Source organism: Pan paniscus, chromosome 2 (genome assembly GCF_029289425.2).
Source record: "Pan paniscus chromosome 2, NHGRI_mPanPan1-v2.0_pri, whole genome shotgun sequence".
Lineage (NCBI taxonomy): Eukaryota > Metazoa > Chordata > Mammalia > Primates > Hominidae > Pan > Pan paniscus.
The window spans coordinates 125,617,040-125,644,874 of record NC_085926.1 but is presented as its reverse complement, the minus strand read 5'-3'; the positions used below and the strand labels follow the sequence as shown (position 1 = coordinate 125,644,874).

At 50.9% G+C, this 27,835-nt stretch overlaps 1 protein-coding gene across 7 annotated transcripts in view; it reads left to right on the top strand.

Annotated features, from left to right (window-relative positions):
- Positions 1-27,835, top strand: part of MGLL (monoglyceride lipase) — a 131,492-nt gene that overhangs the window by 98,892 nt on the left and 4,765 nt on the right. For 3 of the 7 annotated variants that reach the window (XM_057301889.2, XM_003815248.5, XM_008968194.4), the window contains 3 exons: positions 549-659; positions 11,058-11,147; positions 26,517-26,732. In XM_057301889.2, coding sequence (XP_057157872.1) covers positions 549-659; positions 11,058-11,147; positions 26,517-26,732 — 417 coding nt within the window. Of the gene's footprint in view, positions 1-548; positions 660-11,057; positions 11,148-26,516; positions 26,880-27,835 lie in introns of those variants that run through there. The other 4 variants (XM_003815247.4, XM_055110397.2, XM_057301890.2 and 1 more) reach the window with 2 other exon arrangements.

Genomic DNA, 27,835 nt, shown 5'->3' with positions numbered 1-27,835 from the left:
TTTGCGGTTGCAACCTTTGCTTTTAAGCACCTTTGTGCTTCAGCAAACAGGTGAGGCCTCTCTCCTTCAGCACCATCCACGTTCACTCCCATTTTTCTTGGAATTTAAATTTCTAGGACCTTTACTAAACCAGGAAAAAGTATAGTTTAGCAATCTATTACTATGATCAGATTACCCCCCACCAAAAAAAAAAAAAACAAAAAACCCTCCTATTAAGCCTGTCGGGATGGATGAATTGGGGTTTTGCCAGCTTTGGGCTTGAAATGAAGTGGGAATGTGTTATTGTTTAACTTGCGGCCCACAAGCAGGAACCTTATTTATATCTCTCTGAAATGTTTGCTCTTGGAAAACCCAGAGAAAAAAACTTGTATAATAAAATAATTGCAGATCTAGTTTAGCCAACATTTGATGGTGCCTCTTCCAAGGTAGTCCTCCTCAGGGCTCTTGGCCAGGACTGCAGCTTAAGAGGACTGCATTGGTCATGTTTATTAGAAATGTGTGCACTGGTGCAAGCCGAACACAGCAGCTCTGCCCATTCTGCATTACAGGGAGGCGCCATCGCCATCCTCACGGCCGCAGAGAGGCCGGGCCACTTCGCCGGCATGGTACTCATTTCGCCTCTGGTTCTTGCCAATCCTGAATCTGCAACAACTTTCAAGGTAAAAGGACCTTCCAGTCTGTACAATTCCTACAGGTTCCCCGGGACATGGGTCTTCCATTTGTAGCCTGAGTCTATGTAAAAAGACCAAAGGCCATCCTTGGACCTCAGACACTATTGCGTGAGGGGTTGGACAAATATCCAACACTGTTGCCACTGGGGTTCTGTAATTTCTAAAGGCAGGTGCCATTTTCCCCCAAGACAAAAAGACAATGCCTTCCTGTTTGTGCATGTTTTATTGATGAATTTTAAAAGGAGAAGAGGTTAGACTTGTTATTTGTCCAGCAAAGTCACGTTTGTTAACAAGTCACACTCAAGGCCTGGGCTGTTTTTCACTGATTATTTGCCAACTTCAGCAGAAAGTGAACAGTGAGTGGAACTGCAGGCACTCCTAACTGCATGCAGTATGGAGTCGCATCCACTGCCGCGCTCCTCCGCCCCGGGCACTTTCGACCTCTGACTGTTAGGGATCCGTGATTTTGTTTTTCTGGTTGGAATGACCCATAGGAATGATATACCCTGTAGGTACTGGGACTCTGGGCTGCTTTTGCCAAGGCAAATGAACCAACAAATGATACCTAGAGGTGGAGCAGGCACCTTCTCTCCCCGAGAAAGGAGATGAAACCAGTGGCCTCGGTAGGGCTGCTTGCTTGTGACTCTGGCTTGTTGACAAGGTATCGGTTTAGACCCGGCCTTGGGGGCATCAGGCTTAAGGTAGATACATAGCCGCAGTGAGGGTGGAGAATCCCAACCCCACGTATCCACAAGGAATCCTCAGTCTCACCCCAGTGCTGGGCAGGGGCTTCTGCCTCCTGAGTCAGTTCTGGAGACTCTCAAAGGAGAAAGAGGTGAGGTAGTAGGTCATGGGGCCAGGTGCACTGGGCAGCCATCACCCACAGGCTTACCCTGTGAACTGTGGGATCATTTAAATAATGACATTAGCTCTTATTCCCCCACCGCACTCTCCTCAACACAGCACAGGGAATGAAACCTTATAACAACATCCTCAAAGGGTTTCCTTCAGCCCATGACCACAGACTTGCTCCTGGCTCTAGAGACAGGCTTTCAATTAAAAACAGAAAATTTCAGCCATCTGAAATGGGGCTCGGCTTGGCAAAAGAGAAATCAGGGACTATCTGATAGTTTAGCCAGAGAACGATGATTTACTTAGTTTGCGAGAGAGATGGATGATATCTCCTTTGAATTTTACTCCAGTTTAAGGAAATCACGGACTTACTGAAATTGACTATCATGAATGAAGTTCAGTGCTGTGTGGGACAGTACCAGGGTTCTGTCACAGAGTGATCGAGGTCCCTTAGCATCACAATGCCCGGATGTGCACTACCTCTTCATCATTGAAACGTGCGGTGGGGGGGAGGCATGAGCTACTCAACATCTCCCGTGACTATGGTTCTAATTATCTAAGTAGAATAAGCAGGCCCAGACTCAGCAGCAGGGGCGTTCCCGCTGCGTTCCATGGGATTTGCTATATGCAGGTCTGCAAAATTCAGCCAATGCCAGGCATGCACTGTGCTCTCCCAGGCATTGTCTCATTTAACTCCTCTCCAGCCCAGGAGCAGGTTGTAGCAGCACTTTCCAGATGGGAAAACCTGGGCTTAGGGAAGATGAATGGCTGGCCAGGATTGTGCAGCCCTTGTGATGGGTTTGAATCCAGGGCTGCCCACTCCCCATCTAGGATATTTCCCCAGGGAAGAAAATGGATGTTTCTGCAATGGATGTTTTCCCTTACAGAAAAGCCAGGGCCCACAGGACTTTTCAGATAAAGTGCACCAGGGGGACCTGGCAGCTGGGCCTGGAGGTGGGACCAACAAGGGTTTCCTCCCAGAGCCCCCTGGGCTCTATACCGACCAGGGGAGGGGGCACTTCTGGGCAAGGCCACCACTGTGACCTTTCAAAGACTTGTGCTAATAGATCACCTTGTGACATTCGGAGCCAGCTGCCCCTGGGGGAACACAGGTCTCCTCTTATTAACCAAGACAAATGAGGTTTCCCTTTGCCCCAGACTTGAGGGCCCAGCTTCCCCTCCCTGAGATCTGTTGCTGCTCCTGCATCTCTGGCAATTTTGGCTGACAAAGTCCATGATGCATTCGTCCACCCTGCCCCTGGAAGGCTTCATTACTCTTGGCACATTTTCTAGTCTGGTCTGACAACCTTCCTGAAAGTCTCACAGGATCTATTTTTTAATGTAATTTAAAAGTTTTAAGAATAAGACATTTCTATGGTTCAAAATTCAAAAGATATGAAAGAGGATGCAGGGAGAGTCTCTCTCCCGGTTGGCGTGGGCAGCAACCCATGGTACCAGCGAGAGTCTCTGCAACTCCCATCAACGCTCACTCCATTTGTTCTTCTTTTTCACACAAATAGGAGCTTGCTCCCTGCATGTCGGGGGTACTCTGTGTTTGCTTTTGTTGTTTTGGTTGGTGTGTTTGTTTTTGTGGGTTTTGGGTTTTATTTGGTGGTTTTGCTTAGCAACCTTTTGGTGCTCCTTCCCCATCAGGACCTACCAAGGGTCCCACTGCAGGGATAGGTCCTGGTTTCAGGAGGGTGCCCTGGGGTCATTTCCAGTTGTTTGCTCTTATGAGCCTCAATGATGGAACAATTCCTAGAGCCCACCTCCTCCCTCCAGCGTTCTGTTTGGGAAATCTGTTTGGTGGTGGGGCTGAGGGGCTTCCCTGAGTGTGGCTGTGAGTGGTAGCAGAGCACAGTCAAGTCCCAGCCTCCTGACTCCTCAGACAGTGTTCAATCCATCAAGCCGTTCAACAGTTTCCCAGCACCAGGCACCTTCTAGAGCAACTCCCCCAGTTAGTAAGGGGCAGCGTGAGATGCCCAGTCTGTGAGTACAGTCTGGCCTGTGGAAGACGGCCAGCCCCCACCCCCTGCAATGTGAGAACGCCAGATCACCCCCACCCTCCTAAATCTCGCCACCATCTGGTTCTTATGTGGATGCTGGTTTTCAACAAGCTGGAATATATTTAGCCTGGAGATGAGACAATGAGGACGGATGGGGGGCCCCAAACATTGTCTCTGCTGAGAAAGTGGTTTCGCAAAGTGGTAGCAGCAGAAATTCAGAAACAAAAACTCCATGCATCTGAACAAATCTGGCTATTTGTGAGGTCACTCCGTGGGGTTTTTCACCATGGCTCGTGGCTCGTGCCTGGGTACAGAGGTGGAACTGTGGCCCCCCAGCTGGAAGAGTGTCAAGCTCCAGGTGCCCCTCAGGATTTCCCACCCTTAGTTGTCTGGGACAGCACTCAGGAGCAACTGCAGGCTCCAGGGCCCCTCCTTTCTCTGGGAGCCTCTTAGAAGAGAAAAATCCCTCTGGGCTAAGCTTGAGGGATGGGGGTCTCAGCCTACCGGGAGAGTAATCATTCTAAATGACCTCTCCCTGTTGCCAAGGTTGTCCCTTGGGTTCCTGGGGCAGAGGTGCAGGAGTCAGCCAGTGCTTCAAGATACTCCCACTCTCCGCCAAGAAGGGCACCTCGCCCAGTAGGGAGAAGGGGGTTGCCCCTGGGAGCCCAGCACTCGGTGCCTGACATGCATTGTCTCCATTCCTCTCCAGCACCACCTTGGAAGGAGGGGAAATTATTCCCAATTTACAGACAAGGAAATGAGGCCAAATGTCTTGCTCGAGTCAGCTTGAGCACCAGCTCAGACCAGCTAGCATGCCAGGATACCCCCTTTCACCCCAAAACACACCTGAAATCAGCTTCCCTTAATGGAGCCCACTCCCATCTGAATGTCACTCATCTGTTTTTAGCCATAGAATCCAGAAGGCCCTTGGGGCAGTGGGAGATTGCAGGGAGGGAGGGGAAACAAGTGGAACATGGCCACTCTTTCAAGCTTCAGGTGAATTTGGACCCAGGATCCCAGAACTTAGCCATGCACTGGCCCTTTGGGCAGCAGCAATGAGCTGCCGTGGGGGTTAGTTCACCTCTGTCCTGTGGGCACCTGCTCTCTAATAGCTGGGTGTTGGGCTTTCTAGACACCTGTTATTCCAGGAACCAGCTGTCTTCCTAGCAAGCCTCCTGCCACACATCTTTGCTGAGCCCCTGATCTATCAGGAAACAAGTGTCCTGGCCTTCCCAGCGAGGGTCACTGGGAAAGGGGCACAGCACTTTCTGTTTTATGGCTGCCTTAAGGTGTCCTCTCACTCTCAAGAAAATCTGGGGCAACCCTGAGGGTACCTGCTGTGTCCCCCACATGGCCGTCCTATGACCCTTGTCATAGTGCTGTCCCACGGAAGGTGGGGAGTCCTAGCCTCCTGCGCACAGGTCAGCCTGTGGGAGCCACTAAGGAAACAGCATCTGTAATTGCCTTCCTCATGGCAAGGCTTTCACTGGCAGAAGTGAAATTCACTTTGAAATGATCACAGGGAGCCATTAAAACCTTCTGGATCAATAAAGGCATTTGTGCCTGTCTCTAGTATTTAAAGTGACAGGCGTGATGGTGCATCGGGAACGCCCCTCAAGCCTCTTGCTCATCAAGATGTTGACTTCAGCTGTGGGAGAGTTGCCCTATTTGTGGGTGACTGTGTCATTTGTTGCAAAGCTGCACGTCATGTGCTTTTCCTGAAGTCTCTACTTTGAATGACATTTGCTCATTCATTCAGTCAACCAACACCTATTTATTGGGCCTCTCCTTAGGGCCAGAAGCCAGGAAGAGAGTTAGGGACCTGCTGCAGAGCGGTTGAGTCTCATGCAGCTCTCCCAGCATCCCTTCAGAGTTAGTTTAATTATCCCTGTCTTACAGGTGAAGAAACTGAGATCATAGACTTTCTCGAGGATTCAGAATCAAAGTTCAAATCCAAATGCGCCTGCTTCGCGTCTCCAAGTCTGGTTTCTCCATTTCATCGCCTGTCCCTTCTGGGGTTGGGGTCTAGTGACTGTGTAGCCATTTGTCATGGGTTTTGGCCCCAAATTATCCTCAGGCGACGACCCCTGGGGTCTGGGTTGAGCTGGCATAATTGGGAGCTCTGTGGTTACACAAACCTGGTTTCACCAGGGTCATGGGGCAGGTGCGGGGGGTCTCACCTCAATGGGGGAGCCATGCAGGGGCTCCTCTCTCCTGAGCTGGATCCAAGGCTCTCTCAATGCTCCTGTAGGACTATTCGAGGATTTTGAAACACTTGATGGAAAAGGCATCAACAATGTTAAAGTTTTGGATTCCACGTCCTTTTTGGGTGAGCAACTCCCCTCTGAGGCTTCCCTGGTGTGCTCACAGCTCAGGATGGAGGTTGTGGGAGAGCAGAAGCAGCAGTCATCTGGTCGACCTCGACAATGTGATCCATCTGGGTGTGGGACCTGCCATGATTCCTTCCTTCCCCACTGCTTCCTCGTCATGCCGCCTCAATGGCCCCTGCTCAACCGTTCTGCTTTCCTTCATGCACAATCAACCCATTTCCTCTGCTTAGCTCTTTCTCCTCCCATCCTACCCTTTCCTCCTTCAGGAGAAATTAGGCTCATGAAATCAACAAATCTTAAAAGAGCAGCAGGGAGAGGGGATCTCTTTTGCAGTTGTTCAAAACATCCTGCCCCTGCATGGCAGCTCTCCTCTTTCTTGGGGCTTTTATGCGGAAGAGGCTAAACACCTAATTTGTTTTAAGCCATGAAGTTATCATTAAAAGATTTGCCTCTTTAATGTGGCTTGGAACTTACTATGCAGGTTTAGAAAAAGAGCTGAAGATCAGGGCTATGCAAACATCTCTTATGGTGGCTCCTTTGAAAGGGCAGCTTGCCCTGCAGGGACGTGTGCACCCCCATCCTAGCCAGTGCCTGTCAGAGGCACTTCTGCTCTAGCTGCACACAGGATCCCTAGGGAACTTTAAAAAGGCACTGATGCCAGGGCCCCACTTTGGCCAATACAATCAGAATCTCTCAGGGCAGCACTGGGAGGAGGTGTTTCTGGTGTTTCATGGACACACACACTGCCAGCCCCTGAGACTTCACCACGCACATGAATGCCCAGGAGCCCTGTGAAGCTACAGATCCTGACCCAGAAGCCAGGTGGCCCTGGAGCCCCTGGCGCTGCTGGTTTGAGGACCACACTGAGCAGGGAGGCCCTGGGATGTTGGGATGGGTGTGCTGTGCCCGCTACCATACGCCAACTGGATTGAAGGAACAGAACAGTACAGGCGGTTCCGTCTTCCTGGGAAGACAGGGAGTTACAGATCGTTTTAAGGGAATCCCAGGACTCTAGAAGTCTCCTTCATGGGTTTCTCTTTCTGCACCTTTCCTGTGAATGGTGTATCCACCTGGGTCCCCTCCTGCCTCTTTGCATACTCTCTGTGGTGTAACTTGCACCCAGGGCTTCAGCAACCATCTATGCACTGAGACCTTTCTGTTCTTGGGGTGGCATTCCTCGGGATTTAGTGCCAGGACACACCTGTGTGCGCATTCACTGGGAAAAGTCTGCAGAATCTACACCAGGCCTTCCTGGAGGGCATGTTCCTCCATCTACATTCGTGATGGAACAACCAGTTATTGTCGCTGGGACACCAGTGCCTCATGTACACCATCAGCCACGGGAGTTTTACTGTTACAAGCTTGTCCTTTTAGGCACATTCCCTCATCCTGAACCTGCTGGCAGCAGCTCCTTTAGGGGAGCGAGGGTGGCTGCTTGTCCCTTCCGTCCTTGGGCAGCCAGCGCTCAGCTGGATGCATGCAGCGGAAGTCACCTTCTGCCTCCACTCCTGAGCAGGATGTGCTCTCCCCACATCTCCTGTTTGCGCTTTCAGCAATAGATCATTCACAGCCATAGGAGGGGGAGGCCTCCCAGTCCTTGGCTTTTTGTACCTGGAAGGGGATGGTGAGGCGTTCAGCTGCCAGGAATCACTTCCTTCCCTCCAGGGACCAGCCCCTTGCATTGTTCATTTTCTAAAGCAAATACTTCTCAGGAAGTGGCTCTCCTCTTTTTTTTTCCTACGAAGCTCTTTTCTTAAAAGCTTACTTTAACTGCAAAAAGTTCCCCTGTTCATGGAGGAAGAAAATCAGGCTTGCTGGGTGAGACGACAGAATAGGGCTTGCTGTAATTCTCTCCTGGAGGCAGGCTTTCTCTCTGGCTCTCTGTTCCCCCTTCCCCATCCTCTGTGAAACCACTTCAAGGATGGCTCAAGCTGCGCTGATCCTTGAGGCGCCAACAGCCTAAGCTGTCAGCATCTTCTCCAGAGCCTGGAAGTAGAGGCCTTGTCACTTTTTGGTATAAAAGTTTTGGGTTAAGAGGTGCCAGCAGCAGAAACATATGTTCAAGGATGAAGGTAAGTCTGTCTTCACAAATGACTGATCCTGAAGATGGACCGGCACCTCCAGGCCCAGGTCCCCGCAGAATCAGGTGATGGGTCCCCAAAACACAAATGGTGGCACAATGAGAAATCTGAACACAAATGGTGGCACAATGAGAAATCTGGTGGTGGGCTTGGACGAAATGGTGTGGATGCTGGGTGGTCTCTTGCTTTCACCTCTGTGGCGGGCACTGCTGAGGTGCTGGGTCCCTGGGCCTTTTCTTGGCTCTGAGCCATCTGGTCAGGGAATGGGTAGGAAGCTGGCTTACATAAAACAGTCATGTCCCTGAGAAGGCTGTGTGGGCCCCAGCAGGCAGGTGGGTTGACCTGGGAGCAGCGCCTGCAAGGCTGGCACTTGCACACCATCCCGTTACACAGAGCCTTCCTGCGGTTCCTGAGTGTGGTGGGGATCCCCCCGCCACAGCTGGCAGCCCCATGTCTCCTCTGGCTGCACACAGGATCACTAGGGAACTTTAAAAAGGCACTGATGCCAGGGCTCCACTTCGGCCAATACAATCAGTCTCTCAGGGCAGCACTGGGAGGAGGTGTTTGTGGTGTTTCATGGACACACACACTGCCAGCATCAGGGAGTAGTGACGGGGTACTGAGAACAGCAGAATATCTAGAAGTGAGTTCTTCGTAACTGTGGAACACAGAAGTCTTCCCTCACAGTGTGGCCCTTGCCCACTACTGCTGGAGGAGAGCGCTAAGGCCCTGGAACACTCGTCCTTACACAGCCAGAGTCTAGTGAAGGCCACAGAGCCACAGCCCACTGCCTTTATGCACTGATCCACTCCATTTTCTCATTTTTAGATTGTTTTAACCTTTGAAAGCACAGATCCCAATGCAGACGAGCTCCCAATTCTTGGAGTTCACAGACATTTGATCCGTGTTTGAAAATACCCCAATCCTTGTGCAGAGTTCCCAGAATTCCAAGTTTTCCTTTCCCAGGCTTGTTCTTGGAGCTGGCCCATGATACTAGCTGGACTCTTGAACATTCCTGACCCATCACGGCCACCCTTCGAGGCTTCCGATTATGCAGACACACCATGCCCCCACACAGTGCTCAAAGTCAGGCTGCCGCATGCTTCTATACTAGACAGTCAAAGTCGGAGCCCAGGGCTCAGCAAAGCACCTGGCACAGTGGCGGCTGCAGAATGAGATCTGCTTGCCTGGATGCCAAGGCTGGAGGGCAGTAAGCTTCGGTATCCTCAGAGGCAGGGGGCTGCCACCTTTGCACTAAGAAGGAATTCCTGATTTCTACCATTTGAGAAAAGGAGAGTTGACCACATGGAACTCCGAATAGGTTCATGCACATGGAACAAAGCCCTTTGGGAGAAAAGCCCGTTTTTTGCTGTCTGCCTGATACTGGATGGTTGAGAAACAATCGTGGTGGGCAGTCACGCCACACTTGTGCAGGCCTAGGACACAGGAAGGTTTAGCCCTGGCCTACAGGGAGGTGGGCAAGCACAGCAATCTTGTCCCCCAAAAGAACATCAGTGGCCGCTGGTGCCAAGACCCACGGGAAGGTTAGAGCTCTGGGTCACATTTGTGGAGAGAGACACAGACAGCGGCAGAGACAGAGACGTAGTAATCCAGGCTGTGTGGCATAAGAAGATAAAGCGGCCCCCCAGCCCGGGGCCCCTCCCATGGACCTCGTGGTACTGAGCCTCCATTTCTCATCTGTTCAGTGAGGATGAAGCCTCACCTCCCAGGGTTTTTGCAAAGATAGGGAGACTGGCCGGGCGCCGTGGCTCACGCCTATAATCCCAGCACCTTGGGAGGCCGAGGCAGGCGGATCACAAGGTCAGGAGTTTGAGACCAGCCTAACCAACATGGTGAAACCCCGTCTCTACTAAAAATACAAAAATTAGGCAGGCGTGGTGGCACGCGCCTGTAATCCCAGCTACTCAGGAGGCTGAGGCAGGAGAATCACTTGAACCCAGGAGGCAGAGGTTGCAGTGAGCCAAGATTGCGCCACTGCACTCCAGCCTGGGCGACAGAGCAAGACTCTGTCTCAAAAAAAAAAAAAAAAAAAAAATAGGGAAACTGTGCCCAATGCACCAGAAGGTGGTTCCTCGGTGCCTGTGAGTGCCCTTGCCCTCTGCCAAGGGTACTGAGCTACGTGCCCTGTGCCCTTGATGTGCACTGAGAATTCACTGCTTGCCACCTTCCGTCCAATTCTAATTTCAGCATTTCACAGCTCACTTTTGAAATAGCATCTTTCATCCCCAAATGTCTGTGCACATTGCAGAAATGAAAACAGCCCCTCTCTGAAGGCAGAAGTGTGATATCCGGGTTCTCTGTTTTCCTGGGAAAACAAGAGATCCAGAAGGAGAGATGGGGGAGGGGGTGGGAAGGTTTGGGCCTCGATCAGGCTCAAGTTCAGTGAGCATGTGTTAAGCTCCTGCTGTGTTCCCTGGGCTTTTGCACACAGGGTGTTATTCACCTTCCCCGTGGTCCTCTGGGGGAAGGTCAAGGTCCCACTGGCAGCTGAGGAAACGGAGGCTCAGCGATGTGGAAATCCCAGCCCATGTTCACGAGGCAGCAGAGCTAGGAATCAAACCCAGCAATCCTTCCCTCTGCCACACAGCCTCCTCATCGAGCTGGTGCTATTTCTACTTCCACCTGAGAGAAATGGATGCACACTTTCTCTGTGTGGCTCCTGTGGGCCCTTCCGCGCTGTCCTGCTTCGTGTTCAGTTGATCTGTGTGATTCTGCACCTGCCGTGTATTTTCAGTACCCCAGAGAAATGGCCAGAGCTCATCCCAGGCAACTCTTGCCAGTGATGCAAAATTACAACCCATGAGCGATCATGCGGAGGGTATAGAGCGGGCAAAATTCAGACGTGACTTCCCGCCTTGGGCGCGGCAGCTGCCTGGCCAGCTCCCCCAAGGTGGAGCAGAGCCAGGCTGAATAGAGGCTGAGTCAGAAGGGAGAGTCCTTGGGCATGCAGGCTTAAGGACGCAGGCTTGGGAGACGAACCTGGCTGATGTTCAGTTTGGGCATCACTCTCCTTAATGCACTGTAAACTGTCACTGCGGAAGAGCCGGGTGTGGATGCCACTTGTGCTCACAGCCCTTGTTTTCCCTCCCCGGCTAGGTCCTTGCTGCGAAAGTGCTCAACCTTGTGCTGCCAAACTTGTCCCTCGGGCCCATCGACTCCAGCGTGCTCTCTCGGAATAAGACAGAGGTGAGAGGCTTTCCGAAACCCCAGGGGTAGCTTGGGTGGCTGCCCCCATGGGGAATCAGAGTTTTGGCTCCAGCCTTGGCATTCTCTGCTGCCCTTTCACCGAGGTCCTGTGCAAAGTGACAAGGACACAGTGGTGCATTAGACATGGTTGGCTTCAGGTTTGGGTGAAAAGGGTGGGTTGGCTATGATGCCTGAGCTGTGTTCTAAACATGAAAGGAGCCAACAGTGGAAGTTGAGTGTGTGCCAGTCAAGTCTCTTGGTTGCAAGAGACAGAAACCTACGTCAAAGTGATTTAAGCAAAAGCAGGGATTTTGTGGTGAATGGAACTGAAGGCTTCAGACATGGCTGGATCCAGGGCATTGAAAGTCTTATTCTCCATCGGTCTCTTCCCAGCTTTCATCTCCCCTGGTTTGGCTTCATTCCCAGACAGGCTTTCCCCCAGTGAAGGCCAAGAGGGCCACCAGCAGGTTTACCTGAGCAACCCCAGTGGAAAAACAGCACCTCTTTCCAGCAAAAGTCTCAGGGCTGATTCCTACTGACTGATTATCCAGGCCTGGATTATTTGTCCAGGAAAGGGGGGTAGTATCATCCCCACCCACTGAGAGTAGAGGAAGGGGATCCCTGGGGGTAACTCAGAATAGTGGTAGCAAAGGAAGGACAGACCCATATTGCAGATGAGCAAACTGAGCCCCATAACGTGGGATGACTTGCCTGGGGTCAGCCAGTGGTGAGGCTAGCCTGGGAACGTGGGTAGGTGTGGTCTCCAGCTGTGCTCTGTCTGGGTATGGGAGTGGGCTTGCAGTTAATGGGTAGGAAGCATCCAGAAGACACCAGCATTATCTTCATGATTAAGCAAATAAGTTTGCCACTCTTCTGCCTCAGTTGCCCTCTTGCTTTAGGAGTTTGAAATCATTGAATCACTGGCTCCCTAAATCATTGAATCACTGGCTCCCTAAAGGGCCCTGGGAAGTGGAGTGCAGTGCTCTAGCATTCTGGGGATGTTCCCAGACTTCCTTGGGCTGTTGGACTCTAGCTTCATTATAAAATGTGGCCTTCTGGCCCTCTGAGTCACTTAGAGAGTGGGCAACTCAAGAGGAATAGCCCGTGGTGTGTAGGAAAGAGACTTTCTAGATCAGGGGTTGAAAACTCCTAGGCCTCTGAGGGCCAGCTCCTTAAAAATCAGACTGGTGAGAGATTCTAGCAAGCCATGAGGCCTGTGTGGAGCCAGAGGGCATCTGATCCATCCAACCCATCCACATTAATTTAAAATTCTAATATAATTTGGTTTTTAAAGCCCACAGTGCCTCCCAAACCTACATCTTGGGGCCAGGTTGGACCCATTAGGGACCAGTGTGTGGCCCCTAGTCTTTCTGAAAGAATATCTGAATAAAGGAAAAAAACTTTAATTCCAAAAAGCAGATTCATACAGTGAAAGAGCACAACTTTAGGACCCAGAAAGACCAAAGCCAAATATACACTGTTTGATTTAATCCTGACATGAATGAGATCGACATTAACCCCATTTCACAGATGAAGAAACTGAGGCTTGGAGAGGTTAAATAACCTGTTCAAGATTGCACAACTAGTCAGGGGCAGAGATGGGATTTTAGCCCATTTTATTCAAAAGTCCATGCTTTGGTGCCTCCCTCTAGCTAGTAATTATGGTCATTAAGCTCTGTTTCCTGTTTTACAATTGATTGCTGGTCCACGCAGCCCATGGCCATGGCCATTGCTCTCTGTACGGCACCCACTTTGTCAGGGAAACTCAGTGTGGGGCAGGGGCTCCTGCACCTGCCTGCATCCCTCATAATGGCTCTAGCTTGAAGGTGTGGTGTCTGGTAAAACCAGTGATCTTTGTAGCGGCAGTGCCAGGACAACAGTAGGTTTGAGAAAGATGGGTCAGGGAGGGAGGGGCCTCCCTTTAAGACAAAGCACCCATGTGCAAATCCAGGTTGTTTATCTGAACACCTGAAAATACACGGGCAAAGAGGAAGAAAAAAACAGGTACTAAAAAGAGATTCCAAACCCTCTCTATTTAAAAGCATCCAATTTCAGATCTTTTCTCTCCTTTTTGCAATAATGAGAAATTCTTTGGTCTTACTCAGGATGGAAGCACCTGGTGGGGCTTCCCTCCTCTGTTCCTGCCCCACCCACAGCCCCCATCTGAGCCCTCCTGCCTCGGGTTTCTGGCTGCCCAGGTCATCAGTTATTTAGAAACACTAATAAATGTCCCTGCTGAGAAGACATGAGGAAGGGAGGTAGCCGGTCAGCCCCAAGGCTGGACTGCAGTTGGAAAAATCAAGAGCACGCCTTTCCCTCCCTCGCCTGCCGCAGCTCTGCGTCTCCCTCTGAACGTTCTGCTGAGCTTTAAAAATAGCAACGCCGAGGGGAAAATGTGTTGGGAAAGGCATCTAACATCAGGGTGTCTTGAGGCACATCTTTAGCTAAGACATTTCCCATGGAACCCTGCAGCTATAAAAGCCTCAAACCGAAAAGAAATGTTTGCCTAACAAGCTGAGTGAGCAGGACTACGGGGGATGGGCCACTGGCCGGGAATCGAGGGTGCAGGGGCCTGGGACTCGAGGGTGCACAGGCCCCAGGGAAGATCTGGAATTCTGTCTGAAGGGAAGCGGGTTAGCTCTGTTGCCAGAATGTCAGAAGCAGAATGTTTGGTGTTTGCTGTGACAAGCATTCTCACAACCCACCCAGGACTGCTAGTGGGCTCTCTTCACTTGCGTCGCCCCAAAGCTGCCACCCTATAGAGCCACATTCTCCCTGCATGTGTGAAGCCTTCAGGAAAAAAGGCATAAGAGGACTTTTTATTGTCTCAACACTACCCAATGCACAATGATGGCTTCATTCTTCTGTGCCAGACACTAGAGCCCTTCTGGTCTCACCATGACCCCAGGAAGTCAGTCTTATTACCAGCATTTGTAGTTGTAGAAGTGTGGGCCCAGAAAGGGCAAGTCACTTGCCCAAGAACACAGCTACTCCAGGCCAAGTGCCCTTGGCACTCAAACCCAGGGAACAAAGAAGTTGCTACACAGACATTTATTATGTTTGTCAATGTATTTAGGGTCCCTGATCAGAACATCAGAATACTGACATGGTAATCATTCCACCCCAAAAAGGCTTTATCAGAATGTGATGAATCCCTTCCTACTCTGAGAAGCCTTGAACGTGATTCTAAAGAGTTCTATGGCCAAGGACGCTGTGGGAGGAGGTGAGGAGGAGAGGTTGTTCAGCATCTGCCCATGCCCTCAGCCATCCACATACTCAGGCGGAATGCACTGCTTCCTCTCCCAGGCTGTGGAAGGGGTGGAGGCGGGAGGCAAAGAGGCCATGATTCTGAGCACACCTTGCGCTAGGAACCTCAGCTGCTTATCTCCTGAGGCCACTTGTCTTCTAGAGCCCAGTCTCTGTTCTTTATAAGTACCCTGGGAGGCCCTTCCTGAGCATCTGCTAGTTTATATTTCCTCAGGCAGGCCATATGCTGAGTTCTGAGCACCCGGGAGCCATGAGGAGTGGCCACTCAGCTTCCTTTTTTGTCTCCTCTGCCCGGTGTTTCGGATGTGCCCAATGTCGAGGAGTTGGCTCCAGGTCCCCCTGTTGCCTGCCTGTCCTGCACCCATGCTGCCCAGAGGCCCTCGGAAGGCTCCTGCCGGGTCTTGGAAAGCTCGGCCGTGCTGAGGCCTTCGACTTAAGCGTAACCACAGCTAAAGATGGGCTTCAGCCTCCCACACTGTCCCCAGGACACAGCCTTCCACGGGAGTTCCCTCCGAGAACGAGCTAAGAACCTTCCAGCAAACTCGGTTTGGCTAGCAGATTTTATTCTGTGGCTCTCTATCGTTCATCACTTACATTCCCCACAGCATATACTTGTCTATTTGAGACAGTCTTATTACCAGTATTTGCAGCTAAAAATTTCCCAATGCCCTAAAAAAACAACAGGCACTAGAAAGTCTCTTGGGCATATGGCTCCATGTGGGGTGGTGGCGAGGGAGCGTGTGAATTGCTCTACGTTGCTTTTGCGCCCTGCACCACCCTCTGTAGATGTTCCAGCTCTGGACCCGCTCCCAGTCCCACTCCTGCCGGTCACCAAGGCTGGGAGAAACGGCTGTGAGCTCATGACAGGCAGATCCTGGAAGTATGATGCTTTAATGGCAGCAGAAAACCAGGGACTGCAGAGACTGTCAGGGAAGCCACAGCTGCCAGCAAGATACAGGACACACTGAGGAGTTCTCTGTGTCCAGCAGGCCCAACTGAGCTTCTTTCTCAGTACCTTTGTGGGTACGTGGGACATGCACATAGTAGGGCCTTGGCAGTGGAGGAAAGAAAGATGTGGGCTCAGTTGGGCTTCCGTGGGAACATAGCCTGGGCAAAGCTCTCTCAAAGACACCTCTCAGCTGTTGTGAATAACGCTGCTGTGCCCGTGGCGGTGCAGATATCTACTCCAGACCCTGCTTCCATTCTTTTGGGTATGTATGTACCCAGAAGTGGGATTGCTGGGTCATATTCTGCTGGTAATTTTGGAGGAACCATGCTGCCATTTTCCACGGTGGCTGTGCCATTTCACATTCTCACCAACAGTGCTCAAGGGTTCCAGTGTCCCTACATCCTCGCCAACACTTGTTAGGTTGTGTTTTTTGATAGTAGCCATCCTAATGGGTATAGAGTGGCATCTCAGTGTGGCTTTGATTTCTATTTCCCTAATGGTTAGTGATGCTGAGTGTCTTTTCATGTGATTTTTGGACATTTGTATGTTGTCTTCTTCTTCTTCTTTTTTTTTTTTTGAGATGGAGTTTCTCTCTCGTCGCCCAGGCTGGAGTGCAGTGGCGCGATCTTGGCTTACCACAACCCTCACCTCCCAGGTTCAAGTGATTCTCCTGTCTCAGCCTCCTGAGTAGCTGGGATTACACGCGCGTGCCACCACACCAGGCTAATTTCGTATTTTTAGTAGAGATGGGGTTTCTCCATGTTGGTCAGGCTGGTCTTGAACTCCTGACCTCAGGTGATCAGCCCGCCTCAGCCTCCCAAAGTGCTGGGATTACAGGCGTGAGCCACTGCGCTGGGACCTTGTATGTCTTCTTTAGAGAAATGTTTGTTCAGATCCTTTGCCCATTTCTTTTCTTTTTCCTATTTCTTGTCTATTGTTTTTCTTTTTCTTTTTTTTTTAATTTAATTTAATTTTAAGTTCCAGGATACATACGCAGGACGTGCAGGTTTGTTACATAGGTAAACATGTGCCATGGTGGTTTACTGCACCCAGCAACCCATCACCTAGGTATTAAGCCCCACATGCATTAGCTATTTATCCTGATGCTCTCCCTCCCCCCGTGCCCCTCCTCCTGACAGGCCCCGGTGTGTATTGTTCCCCTCCCTGTGTCCATATGTTCTCATTGTTCAGCTCCCATTTATAAGTGAGAACATGTGGTGTTTGGTTTTCAGTTCCTGTGTTAGTTTGCTGAGGATAATGGCTTCCAGCTTCACCCATGTCCCTGCAAAGGACATGATCTTGTTCCTTTTTATGGCTGCATAGTATTCCATGATGTATATGTACCACATTTTCTTTATCCACTCTATCATTGATGGGTATCTGGGTTGATTCCATGTCTTTGCTATTGTGAATAGTGCTACAATAAACATACGTGTGCATGTATCTTTATAATAGAATGATTTATATTCCTTTGGGTGTATACCCAGTAATACCCAAAGGGATTGCTGGGTCAAATGGGGTTTCTGTTGCCTTCCACGATGGTTGAACTAATTTACATTCTCACCAACAATGTAAAAGTGTTCCTATTTCTCCACAGCCTCACCAGCAACTGTTGTTTCTTGACTTTTTAATAATCACCATTCTGACTGGCGTGAGATGGTATCTCATTGTGGTTTTGATTTGCATTTCTCTGATGATCGGTGATGTTGAGCTTTTTTTCATGTGTTTCTTGGCCACATAAATGTCTTCTTTTGAAAAGTGTCTATTCATATCCTTTGCCCATTATTGATGGGGTTGTTTTTTTCTTGCAAATTTGTTTAAATTCCTTGTAGATTCTGGATATTAGACCTTTGTCAGGTGGATAGATTGCAAAAATTTTCTCCTATTCTGTAGGTTGTCTGTTCACTGTAATGATAGTTTCTTTTGCTGTGCAGAAGCCCTTTCTGTGCAGAAGCTCTTTAGTTTAATTAGATACCATTTGTTAATTTTTGTTTTTGTTGCACTTGGCGTTGACATTTTCATCATGAAATCTTTGCCTGTGCTTAAGTCCTGAATGGTATTGCCTAGATTTTCTTCTAGGGATTTTATAGTTTTGGGTTTTACATTTAAGTCTTTAATCCACCTTGAGTTAATTTTTGTATATGGTGTAAGGAAGGGGTCCAGTTTAAATTTTCTGCATATGGCTAGCCAGTTTTCCCAGCACCGTTTATTAAATAGGGAGTCCTTCCCCCATTGCTTGTTTTCATCAGGTTTGTTAAAGATCAGATGGTTGTAGATATGCAGTCTTATTTCTGAGATCTCCATTCTGTTCCATTGGTTATATGTCCGTTTGTGTACCAGTGCCATGCTGTTTTGGTTACTGTAGTCTTGGAATGTAGTTTGAAGTTAGGTAGCATGATTCCTCCAGCTTTGTTCTTTTTGCCTAGGATTGTCTGGCCCATCGTTTGCTTTGCTCATTTCCTAATTGGGTTGTTTGTTATTTGTTGTTAAGTTGCAGGAGTTCTGTATATGTTCTGGATATTAACCCCTTACCTGGATATTAACCACATATACAAATATAATTCGCAAGTATTTTCTCCTATTCTGTGGGCTGCCTTTTCCCTCTGCTGATAATGTACTCTGAAGCGTAAGGGTTTTTTTCTTTCTGATGTAGTCCAGTTTATCTGTTTTTCTTTTGTTGCCTGTGCTTTTGGTGTCATATCCAAGAAGTTGTTGCCAAACCCAATGTCATGAAGTGGATACCTTGTTTTGGCTGAACCATGTGAAAGTAAACTGCAGACACCACGATCCTGAATGCGCCTGAATACTTCCGCCTGGGTTGCCCAAGAGGAAGGACTCAAAACAGAGGCTTTCACACAGGACCCCATGCCATTATCACATTTAGGAAAAGTAACAGTCATTCCCCCTTATTGTCCTCGATCTAGTCCATGCTCCAGTTTCCACAGTTGTCACCATTTAAGACTTGAGACTGCATGATTTTGCTGTTCTGTGATCAGCAGTTATGAAAGTGGTCCTGCAAGACCTGGGAATTCTTTCTTGTTTCTCTTATTATTCCTCAAATCCCTGAGCCTGTGAGAAGGCAGAGAATGTGGTGGCTGCTTTTTCCTTTCCCTTGGTGGTCACCTAGGAGCACTTCTGTGTTCAGAGCCACATTCCAGGGCCCTCCACTCCAAAGGACAAAAAGAGGTTGACTTTTTGCATCACTTCTGGTTGTGAAGACTCTGAAGCCCTGCAGAAGGAATCCTGGGGGAGGAGACAGTGGTGGGGCGAGGCTATGCAAACAGCTCTCCCCATTTGCCGGGGCTGCGACCTGCAGAGCCATTCCTAGCTCACTGCTCTTAAAAGTGGATGCTAGGACCGGACGCAGTGGCTCATGCCTGTAATCCCAGCAATTTGGGAGGCCGAGGTGGGCAGATCACCTGAGGTCAGGAGTTCGAGACCAGCCTGGCCAACATGGTGAAACCCCGTCTCTATTAAAAATACAAAAATTAGCAGGGCATGGTGGCGTGTGCCTGTAATCCCAGCTACTCGGGAGGCTAAGGCAGGAGAATCATTTGAACCTGGGAGGCAGAGGTTGCAGTGAGCCAAGATTGCACCACTGCACTCCAGCCTGGGCGACAAGCACGAGACTCCATCTCAAAAACAAACAAACAAACAGACGCCAGGATGTCCAGGAGTTCAAACCTTCATACTAAAAAGTAATTTGGAGGAAAGAATGCTCATTAATTTGCACACCCTTGATTAAGTGGCAACTCAGAATTGTAGGCTGATCCTTGATTATCCTCTTACTGTCCAAAATGGCACTGCAGCTTCCAAGAGAGGAGAATGTGGAGCAACATCTTCTTTCCAAATGGCCCTGATCTGGTTCAGGAATTTCAGCCACCGAGGCTGGGTGCCAGCTGGGGCTGGCCCAAGGCAGGGTAAGGTCATTGTGGGGACTCAGGCCTCCTGGTAGGCAGGGCTTGCTTGGGTCTATCGAGCCGGGGAAGCTTTCTGCTGAGTCAGGCAGGGCCTATCTCCCCTCTGCCACCCTGCAGGCAGCTCACCACACCAACAAACTTTCTCAGGGTTCCCACTCCAGCCAGGCTAGAGCTGGAGGCTGTGACACCCCATGAGTCGCCCTGTTGTCCCTGCCAGCCAGGCCCATCAACTGCGGTGGCCCAGAGGGGAAAGAGGCGGTAGGCTCAGTGGGAAGAGCACAGGCTTCCAAAAGGACCTGAGTCTGGACCCCACTCCATCTCCTCAGTGTGACCTTGGAAGCCACACTCAGTCTTGCCCTTCCTCAGATCCCTCCAGATGACTGCACAGCCACCTAGCACAGTGTGGACCCTAGCAGGTGAGAGCTGTTGCTATCACAGCTCTGAGAGAGGCCCACTGAAGGAGGTGCTGGTGAAGATACAGGAGCCTGGGGAGAGAAGCATGGATGTTGGCGAGGGTGTCTGGGCACCTGTCCATAGGAGGAAATGCTTAACCTGGGCTTTGAAGAGAAGGAACAGGGTTGCTGGCAGATAAGAGAAAGGCCGTGGAAGGGGATGGTGGAAACGGAGACATCGGGGCCAGTCTGTAGTGCAGACGACAAGCACATGAGGAAAGGGGTCTGGGGATGACACACACGGGACCAGGGAAGGCTGCCTGCAGGAAGGGCAGCTGAGCTGAGGGTTGATAGGGAGGGAGAAACTCCACAGGCAGCCAAGGAAGGGGTCTGAAGGCTGAGGGGACATGCTGTGCAAGGGCCCTGGGGTCAAGGGGAGTGGGGAGTGTTAAGGGAGGGCAGGGATGGAGGTGTCCCAGGCTATACCAAGAAGTTAGGACTTTGCCCTGCAGCCCCCATGGGAAGCACCACAGGGTTCTTCACAGAGGGAGACAGGTACAGATCTGTGAGTCTGAAATGGGACCTATCTCTGCGTGACAGGGACCCAATGCCGTGAGCCCTCTGGGGGCTGACAGCAGTGGCCAGGGTGCTACAGGCTTGGGAGGGAATGTGTGGGAGAGGAAGCACGCCATGGCCACGCCAAGCACAGCTGTTTCCAGCCTTCAGCATGTTCCAAATTCAGGCCAACTTCCACAGGACATTGACATTGTTTTTTTTGTTGTTGTTGCTATTGTTGTTGGTGGTGGTTTTTTTTTTTTTTTTTTTTTGGAGGCAGGGTCTCGCTTGCCCAGGCTGGAGTGCAGTGGCATGATCTCAGCTCACTGCAGCCTCCACCTTTTGGGCCCAAGCAATCATCCCACCTCAGCCCCCCCAGTAGCTGGGACTACAGGTGTGCACCACTATACCAGGCTAATTTTTGTATTTTTTGTAGAGATGGGGTTTTACCATGTTGCCCAGGCTGGTTTTGAATTCCTGGGCCCAAGTGATCTGCCCACCTTGGCCTCCCAAAGTGCTGGGATTACAGGCATGCACCACCGTGCCCAGGCTACGGTACATTCTTATTTGCATTTAGGATATTCCATGGGCCTGAGGTTCAGCACGATGCACTGAAGGAAAGCAATGCCAAGCGGCTCCAAAAGCAAGCTATCGGGGCTTTCCACGTGTGCACGCAGAAAGGCCATTCGCTGAATGAAATGACAAGGGCCTCCCCTTTCGAGGGTCCTAAGTCTCATTCCCATTGTGGACACTGTCTTGGCCAGCAGGCGGCCAGCGGTTCCCAGCTGCCGTGAGGTCTGTGCTGGCCTCTCAGTACCCAAAGGTGCTACTTCTTGGGCTGGATTAGGGAATGGTTTGCTTATTCATCCATCGCACCAGAGTTTACCAAAGGCTTCCCCTGTGCCAGCCACCGTGCAGGCCATGCAGAGGGCAGGACAGACAGAGCCCTGACCCTCACGTGGGGCAGACATGTGGGAAGAGATGTGCTGATTGCAGACCAGGCCAAGTGAGGCATGGGAGAAGGGCTTTGGGGCAGCAGAGTCTGTGGGGGTCTGGGAAGGCTGAGCTGAGGCCTGAAAGTGGAGTAGACAATGTTAATTAAGCTAAGAGCAAGGGGCTGAAAAGCTGTTTGTGATGGGAGACAGAAGCCATCACAAGAGGATTCTCTCATCCAGCTCTTTCCACCACAAATTATGTCTCCGGCCATTCAAGACAAAGGTGGGAAATGAGGACATCGTCTCTGTAAAGACCTGCCAGTTTTTGTTAGGGTTCCTGCAGGTTTCTAAATTTCAGAGATCACTCGGGTAGAGTGTCATGCACTCTTTCTCTATTATGCCAGAGAAGGCTATCCGAGTTCCCTGTATTGGAAATGGATGGATTAAGAGAGATCTAAACAATGGAGGAAGAAGGTGGGAATTCCAGGATGGGCTCTAAAGCCCAGGTGGAAGGGTGACGCTTCCGTAGGAAAAGGGAGGAGATTGCAGGGAAGGAGGGGCAGGAAGAGCCAGCTGTGGACAGATCTACAGGGATGAAGCCTGCTGGGTTGTATTTCTCTGTGATTAGGGGTGCATCCAGGAGGGCACATGCCTGTCTGTGCCCAGAAGGGCTCCCCTATCCCCTCTGGCTGGCTGTGAAGGGCGGTAACCCCTGGGCCCCACCAGATCACTTCACCATCTGTCAGGCCCATCTGCTTATGGTCCTCATCAGGGACCATTCCTGCCTTTTCTGAGAGCACTAGTGCCCCTGCCACCTGCATAGCTCCTGGCTGTGTATGCCCCAGCACTGACCTTCACCTTCTCCTCTCGAGACAGGCAGCAGAGCATGGTAAGTGGCTAAGAATGCTGATGGCAGTGGCAGAGTGCCTAGGTTCTTACCTTGGCTCTGCCTCTTGCTGTGTAACCTTGGGTGAGTCATCTAACCTCTCTGAGCTTGTCTCCTCATATGTAAAAAGGTAATAATAATAGTTCCTACATCACAGTGTTCCCGTGAAGATTAAATGAGCAAGTACGAGTGAAGCACTTACTACAGCACCTAGTAAAGAGTCAAGGGCTCCACGCATTAGTTATTTTTCATAGTATTCTAATTAAACTCTGATATTGCATTTCATCATGGAACAATTTTTAAAAAAATGGGTCAAGAGATTTGACTGCAGGGGTTGTGTCTAGATTTTGCTCAAACATAAGTGTAAGAAAACTCCCAGCTGAGGATTGCAGCTGTATTTACTGCACTTCAGTGCAAAGTTTCTTCCCACAGAGAGACAGTGCTGGAAATTCAGAAGACCCAGCTGGTGTATTCCTGGCTGTCAAGCTCAACAGGAGGCCAGCTTGTGAAACTTAAAACCCAAGAGGAGCCTTTGGGGTCCCCTGATGGGGAAACTGAGGCCCAGGAAGGAGTAGAGCCTTACCATACTCCCAACCCCCACCCCGGGGAAAAAAAGACTTCAGCTCTCAGCCAGTGGGGGCTCCCCAGGAAATCAGTTATCTAGAGCCACGGTGGGGGTGGTCACTTGGACCTGGGTCCCCAGCTTGGGCTCCTGCTTCCAGCTGCCATGTCTCCAGCAGACCCTGGTCTCAGCTGGTGGGAGCCATGGTGAGCCAAACAGGAAGGTGGCGGTGCGAGAGACTGTGCCAAAGCCTGGGCCTTTGTTACTTGTTCTTAGTTAAATTTTTCATTTAAGATCACTGTAACTCACAAGCAGCTATAAGAAATAATACAGAGCGATTCCATGTACCCATTACCCAGTTTCCCCCAGCAGTGACATTTTGCAAAACGACAGGACAATATCACAACCAGGATACTGACCTTGACACAGTCAAGTCACAGATGGCTCCATCCCCACAAGGACCCCTCATGTTGCCCTTTTGCAGCCGCATCCCCTCCCCACTCGCCCCACACCCTCCTCAGCCCTGAGAGCCGTGAGTCTGGTCTCTGTTTCTCTAGTTTTGTCACGTGAAGAACATTACATCAGTGGAATCACGCAGTGTGGAATATTTGGGGACTGACTCTGGTCCCTATTGAATGAATGGGCTCATGTTCTGGGCTTGGGCCTGGTTTGGGAGGAAGGGGACTGGCTATCTCCTTCCTGGGAGCCACAAGCCACATTCCTAGGACTTTTGGTGGATTGAGATCTTAAGATGTCAAAAAATCAAGGCCATTGTGATTAGGCCAGAACTGCCACTTGAGGGGAGGGTTTGGCTGCTCTGTGCCTCAATCTCCCCATGTGGTACAGCCCTCCCCAACCTCCTGGTCCCAGTTTCCCTCTGCCCCTCACCTCCAGTCCAGGCTGTGGTTCACATCAGGGGCCTGCTCTTTCTCTGACACATCTGGTGGCTGGGCCCCAGGCCCAGAATAGGCCATTGTGTAAACAGGGCCTACGTGATCAAGACATGGAAAACGAAGCCAAGAGCAGGAAGCCGCTTGGGCCGTCAGTGCAATTAAACTCAGAAGCAGAGTCCCCGAGCGCCTGCTGTGCCCAGGACACTTGGGGTCAGCGGGGCAAAGCAGCAGGCCTGCTGCAGGAAGAAGGTGGTTGTAAAACATCGCTAGCAACAGGGGCGAGGGTGTGGCCCCCACCCCACAGGTCCCATAGGAGCCCTGGAGACAGCATGGGATGGGGTGGTGGCCCAGCCCAGGGCACCGCCAGCCTGCTGGAACCCATACCCCCAACAACAGCAGCTTAACCAAGAGAGAGGGTGACTTCTTGGCATCAGGACACCCATCTTGTTGCTCTAGCTTCCAGGGGCGAACCTTGTCCACACGGCCCTGACTCTTTCTGTGGGGCAAGGAGAAAATAAGCCGTCAACCCAGAATGTGTACACAGCCCCTGCCTGCTTTCTATTGGCCAGAACGTGGTCATGTGACCACACCTAGCTGCAAGGGAGACTGGGAAATGTAGTCTCTATTCTGAGCAGTTGTGTACCGAAGGAAACATCAAGGTTCTGTAGGGCAGAACAAGAATTGGGGCAACTAACAGCAGGCAGGTTGACAAGCCTCTCGGTGCCTTAGTTTCCTCCTCTGTGTAGTGGAGAGAATGAGAGCAATTCCTCATACAGGGGAGTTATGGAGGCCCAGTGAGTTACTGCATGCAAAAACACTTAGTGCCGGGCAGACAGCCAGAGCTCAGATGTAGCTATTATTACTTTTATTACTCAATGAGACCCTGCATGTCGCAGCCCTGCACAAGCTGGTAGATGGCGCTGCTGTTGGTGACTCTAAGCCCCAGGCTCTTTTGCGGACCCTACAGCCCTCCTTCCCTCAGGGCTCCTGGCTGACCCTGGGGAAGCACCCCCTGTGGTTGGGCCTGGCCATGGGCCCCCATGAACTGCCCTGCCAGTCCCGTGTCCTCTCAGGCTCTGAGCAGATGGCCTGGCCCAGCAGGACTCATGCCAGCTCAGCTGCAGGAAGTGGCTAATCTGTCTCGTGTGGATTTACACAAATGGTCTGGTTTTTGGTGCTCAGTCCCCAGCATGGGAAGGAATCCAAGGATGGCAGGGGTGACTGCAGGACAGCCTCTCCCACTTGGTGTGGTCCAGAATTCTGGCCGAGGCCTTGTAGGGGTGGCAACAGAAGGGGTGTAGCTCAGTTCTTGGAAATGCTGAGTCCTAGCGCAGTGGGCACCCTGGTTGCCTGGGGAGCAGCTGGCAGCATGTTCCTTCCTCGACCCCACATGCTCTCTGACCCTCACCCAGTCCTCACCACGTGGCCCCTCCCCAACCCACCAAGAACCCACTGGCAAGGATGACAAACATGAATGAAGAAGCATCATGGGGCCGGGCGCGGTAGCTCATGCCTATAATCCCAGCACTTTGGGAGGCCGAGGCGGGTGGATCACCTGAGGTCAGGAGTTTGAGACCAGCCTGACCAACATGGCAAAACCCCGTCTGTACTAAAAATACAAAAATTAGCTGGGTGTGATGGCCGGCGCCTATAATCCCAGCTACCTGGGAAGCTGAGGTAGCAGAATCACTTGAACCCTGGAGGCAGAGGCTGCAGCGAGCCAAGATCGTATCACTGCACTCCAGCCTGGGTGACAGAGGGAGACTCCGTCTCAAAAAAACAAAACAAAACAAAACAAAACAAAAAGAAGCATCAGGGGCTCACTCCTGCCCTCTATGGGCCTGAGAGATTCCTAGAAACTTCTCCCCCGATCCTGTAGGGCAGATGCTAGAGATCAGGGCAGTGGAGCCTGAGCTGTCTTTATGGAGGCAGGAAGAGTGAAGCCAGAAACCCAGACAGGCCAGGGAGAGCAAGGACAGGGGAGAGAGCAGCCCCTTGAAAGGCAAGATCCACAGGGTGGTGGTTGAGGAGAGAGGACCCACATCCCGTCGAGGGGCAGAGTTGGCCTTGGGCACAGCCTGTCAGGGCGTCTGACCACCCTGTGTAGCCCTGAGGGGCACGGAGGCCGAGCCCACCCCAGCCAGACCCACCCTTGGGCGTCCCTCACCCCAAAGCCCATTGTCAGTGCCTGGCCGAAGCCCCTCCAGGGGCTCCTAGCATGGACCCTCGCTTTCCAGCACAGAACCCAGTAAACTGTTCCTGCAGTTTACTGTTTGCCCCTCATCCACTTCCACCAGGTGGACACCAAATCAGCAGAGTCAGAGAACAAAAATCAAGTGCTAAAACTGCTGCAGAGCTACTTTTTAATAAAATAATTGACGTGAACAATATGCTGCTGCTTATATTTTTTAAAATACAAATTAATACTTGAAACTTTCGTTTTTTTAATTTTTTTTTGAGACGGAGTCTTGCTCTGTCACCTAGGCTAGAGTGCAGTGGCGCCATCTTGGCTCACTGCAAAGTCCGCCTCCCAGGTTCAAGGGATTCTCCCACCACAGCCTCCCAAGTAGCTGGGATTACAGGTGCCCACCACCACGCCCAGCTAGTTTTTGTATTTTTACAAAAATACAAAAAATCCCATACAGACCTGGTTTCACCATGTTGGTCAGGCTGGTCTTGAACTCCTGACCTCAGGTGATCCGCCCGCCTCAGCTTCCCAAAGTGCTGGGATTACAGGCGAGAGCCACCACACCTGGCCAATACTTGACATTTTCTACAGGCACCCATGTGTATGTGAAACCCTCAAGCCTGAAAGGAGAGGCACTGCCAGTGGTGCAGATGAGGTTTGTGGATGAACACGGCTGGCCTTCAGAGCCATGCCCAAGCCCAGCTGACCTGAATGGAATCAACCCTTCAGGCCAGAGCAGAAGGAAAAGCTACCAGGAAATAGGCCTGGCTTATGGAAGTGAGCCCTGCCCATGCTGATGGAACCCTCTCCTTCTTCCTCCAGGTCGACATTTATAACTCAGACCCCCTGATCTGCCGGGCAGGGCTGAAGGTGTGCTTCGGCATCCAACTGCTGAATGCCGTCTCACGGGTGGAGCGTGCCCTCCCCAAGCTGACTGTGCCCTTCCTGCTGCTCCAGGGCTCTGCCGATCGCCTGTGTGACAGCAAAGGGGCCTACCTGCTCATGGAGTTAGCCAAGAGCCAGGACAAGACTCTCAAGGTGAGCAGCTGCCACTTGCCCACTTCCCCCCAAGGTGGAAGGGGGACAGGAAGGCAGCACCCCTTGGGGCACATCTGCCCAGACCCTCGAGGGCCACCTCCCAGGTCTCAGGATAGGGACCAGCCTGCTTGACCGAGAAATAAATAAATAAAAGGAATCCCAGGAGCCTATGAATTTCAAGAGAACACGAGTCATTTGCTGATTGTTTTGCATGAATAAGCCTCAAAGGGAAGAAGAACAATCAAAAGATGTTATAGGCAAGAAAGGAATCTGCAACTGGGCACTGAGCAAATAAAATCTCCCAAGAGAGAGACATGTCCAAGCTCCAAGGACACGTGTGATGCCCAAGCCTCCCTCTGCACCAGTGGTGGCTGCAGTAGCTCGGGAGCCATGGCCACCAGAGGGCTCAGGGCACACAGGTGCTGGCAGGACTTGGCAGAGCCTGATCCGTGAAGGGACCTGCCAGAGCTAGCTCTGCAGACAGGGGCCCTGAGGACAGGCCCTGCGGCTTGGTTATGTGGAATATTAGACAGCAAGATTATATATATATATACACACACACACACACACACATATATACACACATACATATATATACATACATATATACACACATATATACACATACATATATATACACACATACATATATATATATATATATATATATTTTTTTTTTTTTTTCAGACAGAGTATCTCTCTGTCACCCAGGCTGGAGTGCAGCGGCGCCATCTCGGCTCACTGCAACCTCTGCCTCCCAGGTTCAAGTGATTCTGCTGCCTCAGCCCCCTGAGTAGCTGGGATTACAGGTGCCTGCCACCATGCCCGGCTAATTTTTGTATTTTTAGTACAGATGGGGTTTCACCATGTTGACCAGGTTGGTCTCACTTCTGACCTCAGGTGATCCACCTGCCTTGGCCTCCCAAAGTGCTGGGATTGCAGGTGTGAGCCACCTCGCCCAGCAAAATATATTTTTTAAAAGCCACAGTGGAACACTGCATTCATCCGTGACAGCATCACTCAGACCGCCGTTACACCAATGTGAACCCTTGCCAAGTCCCTGCGAAAGGAGTCCACTAAGATGGTTTATTCATTCATTTACC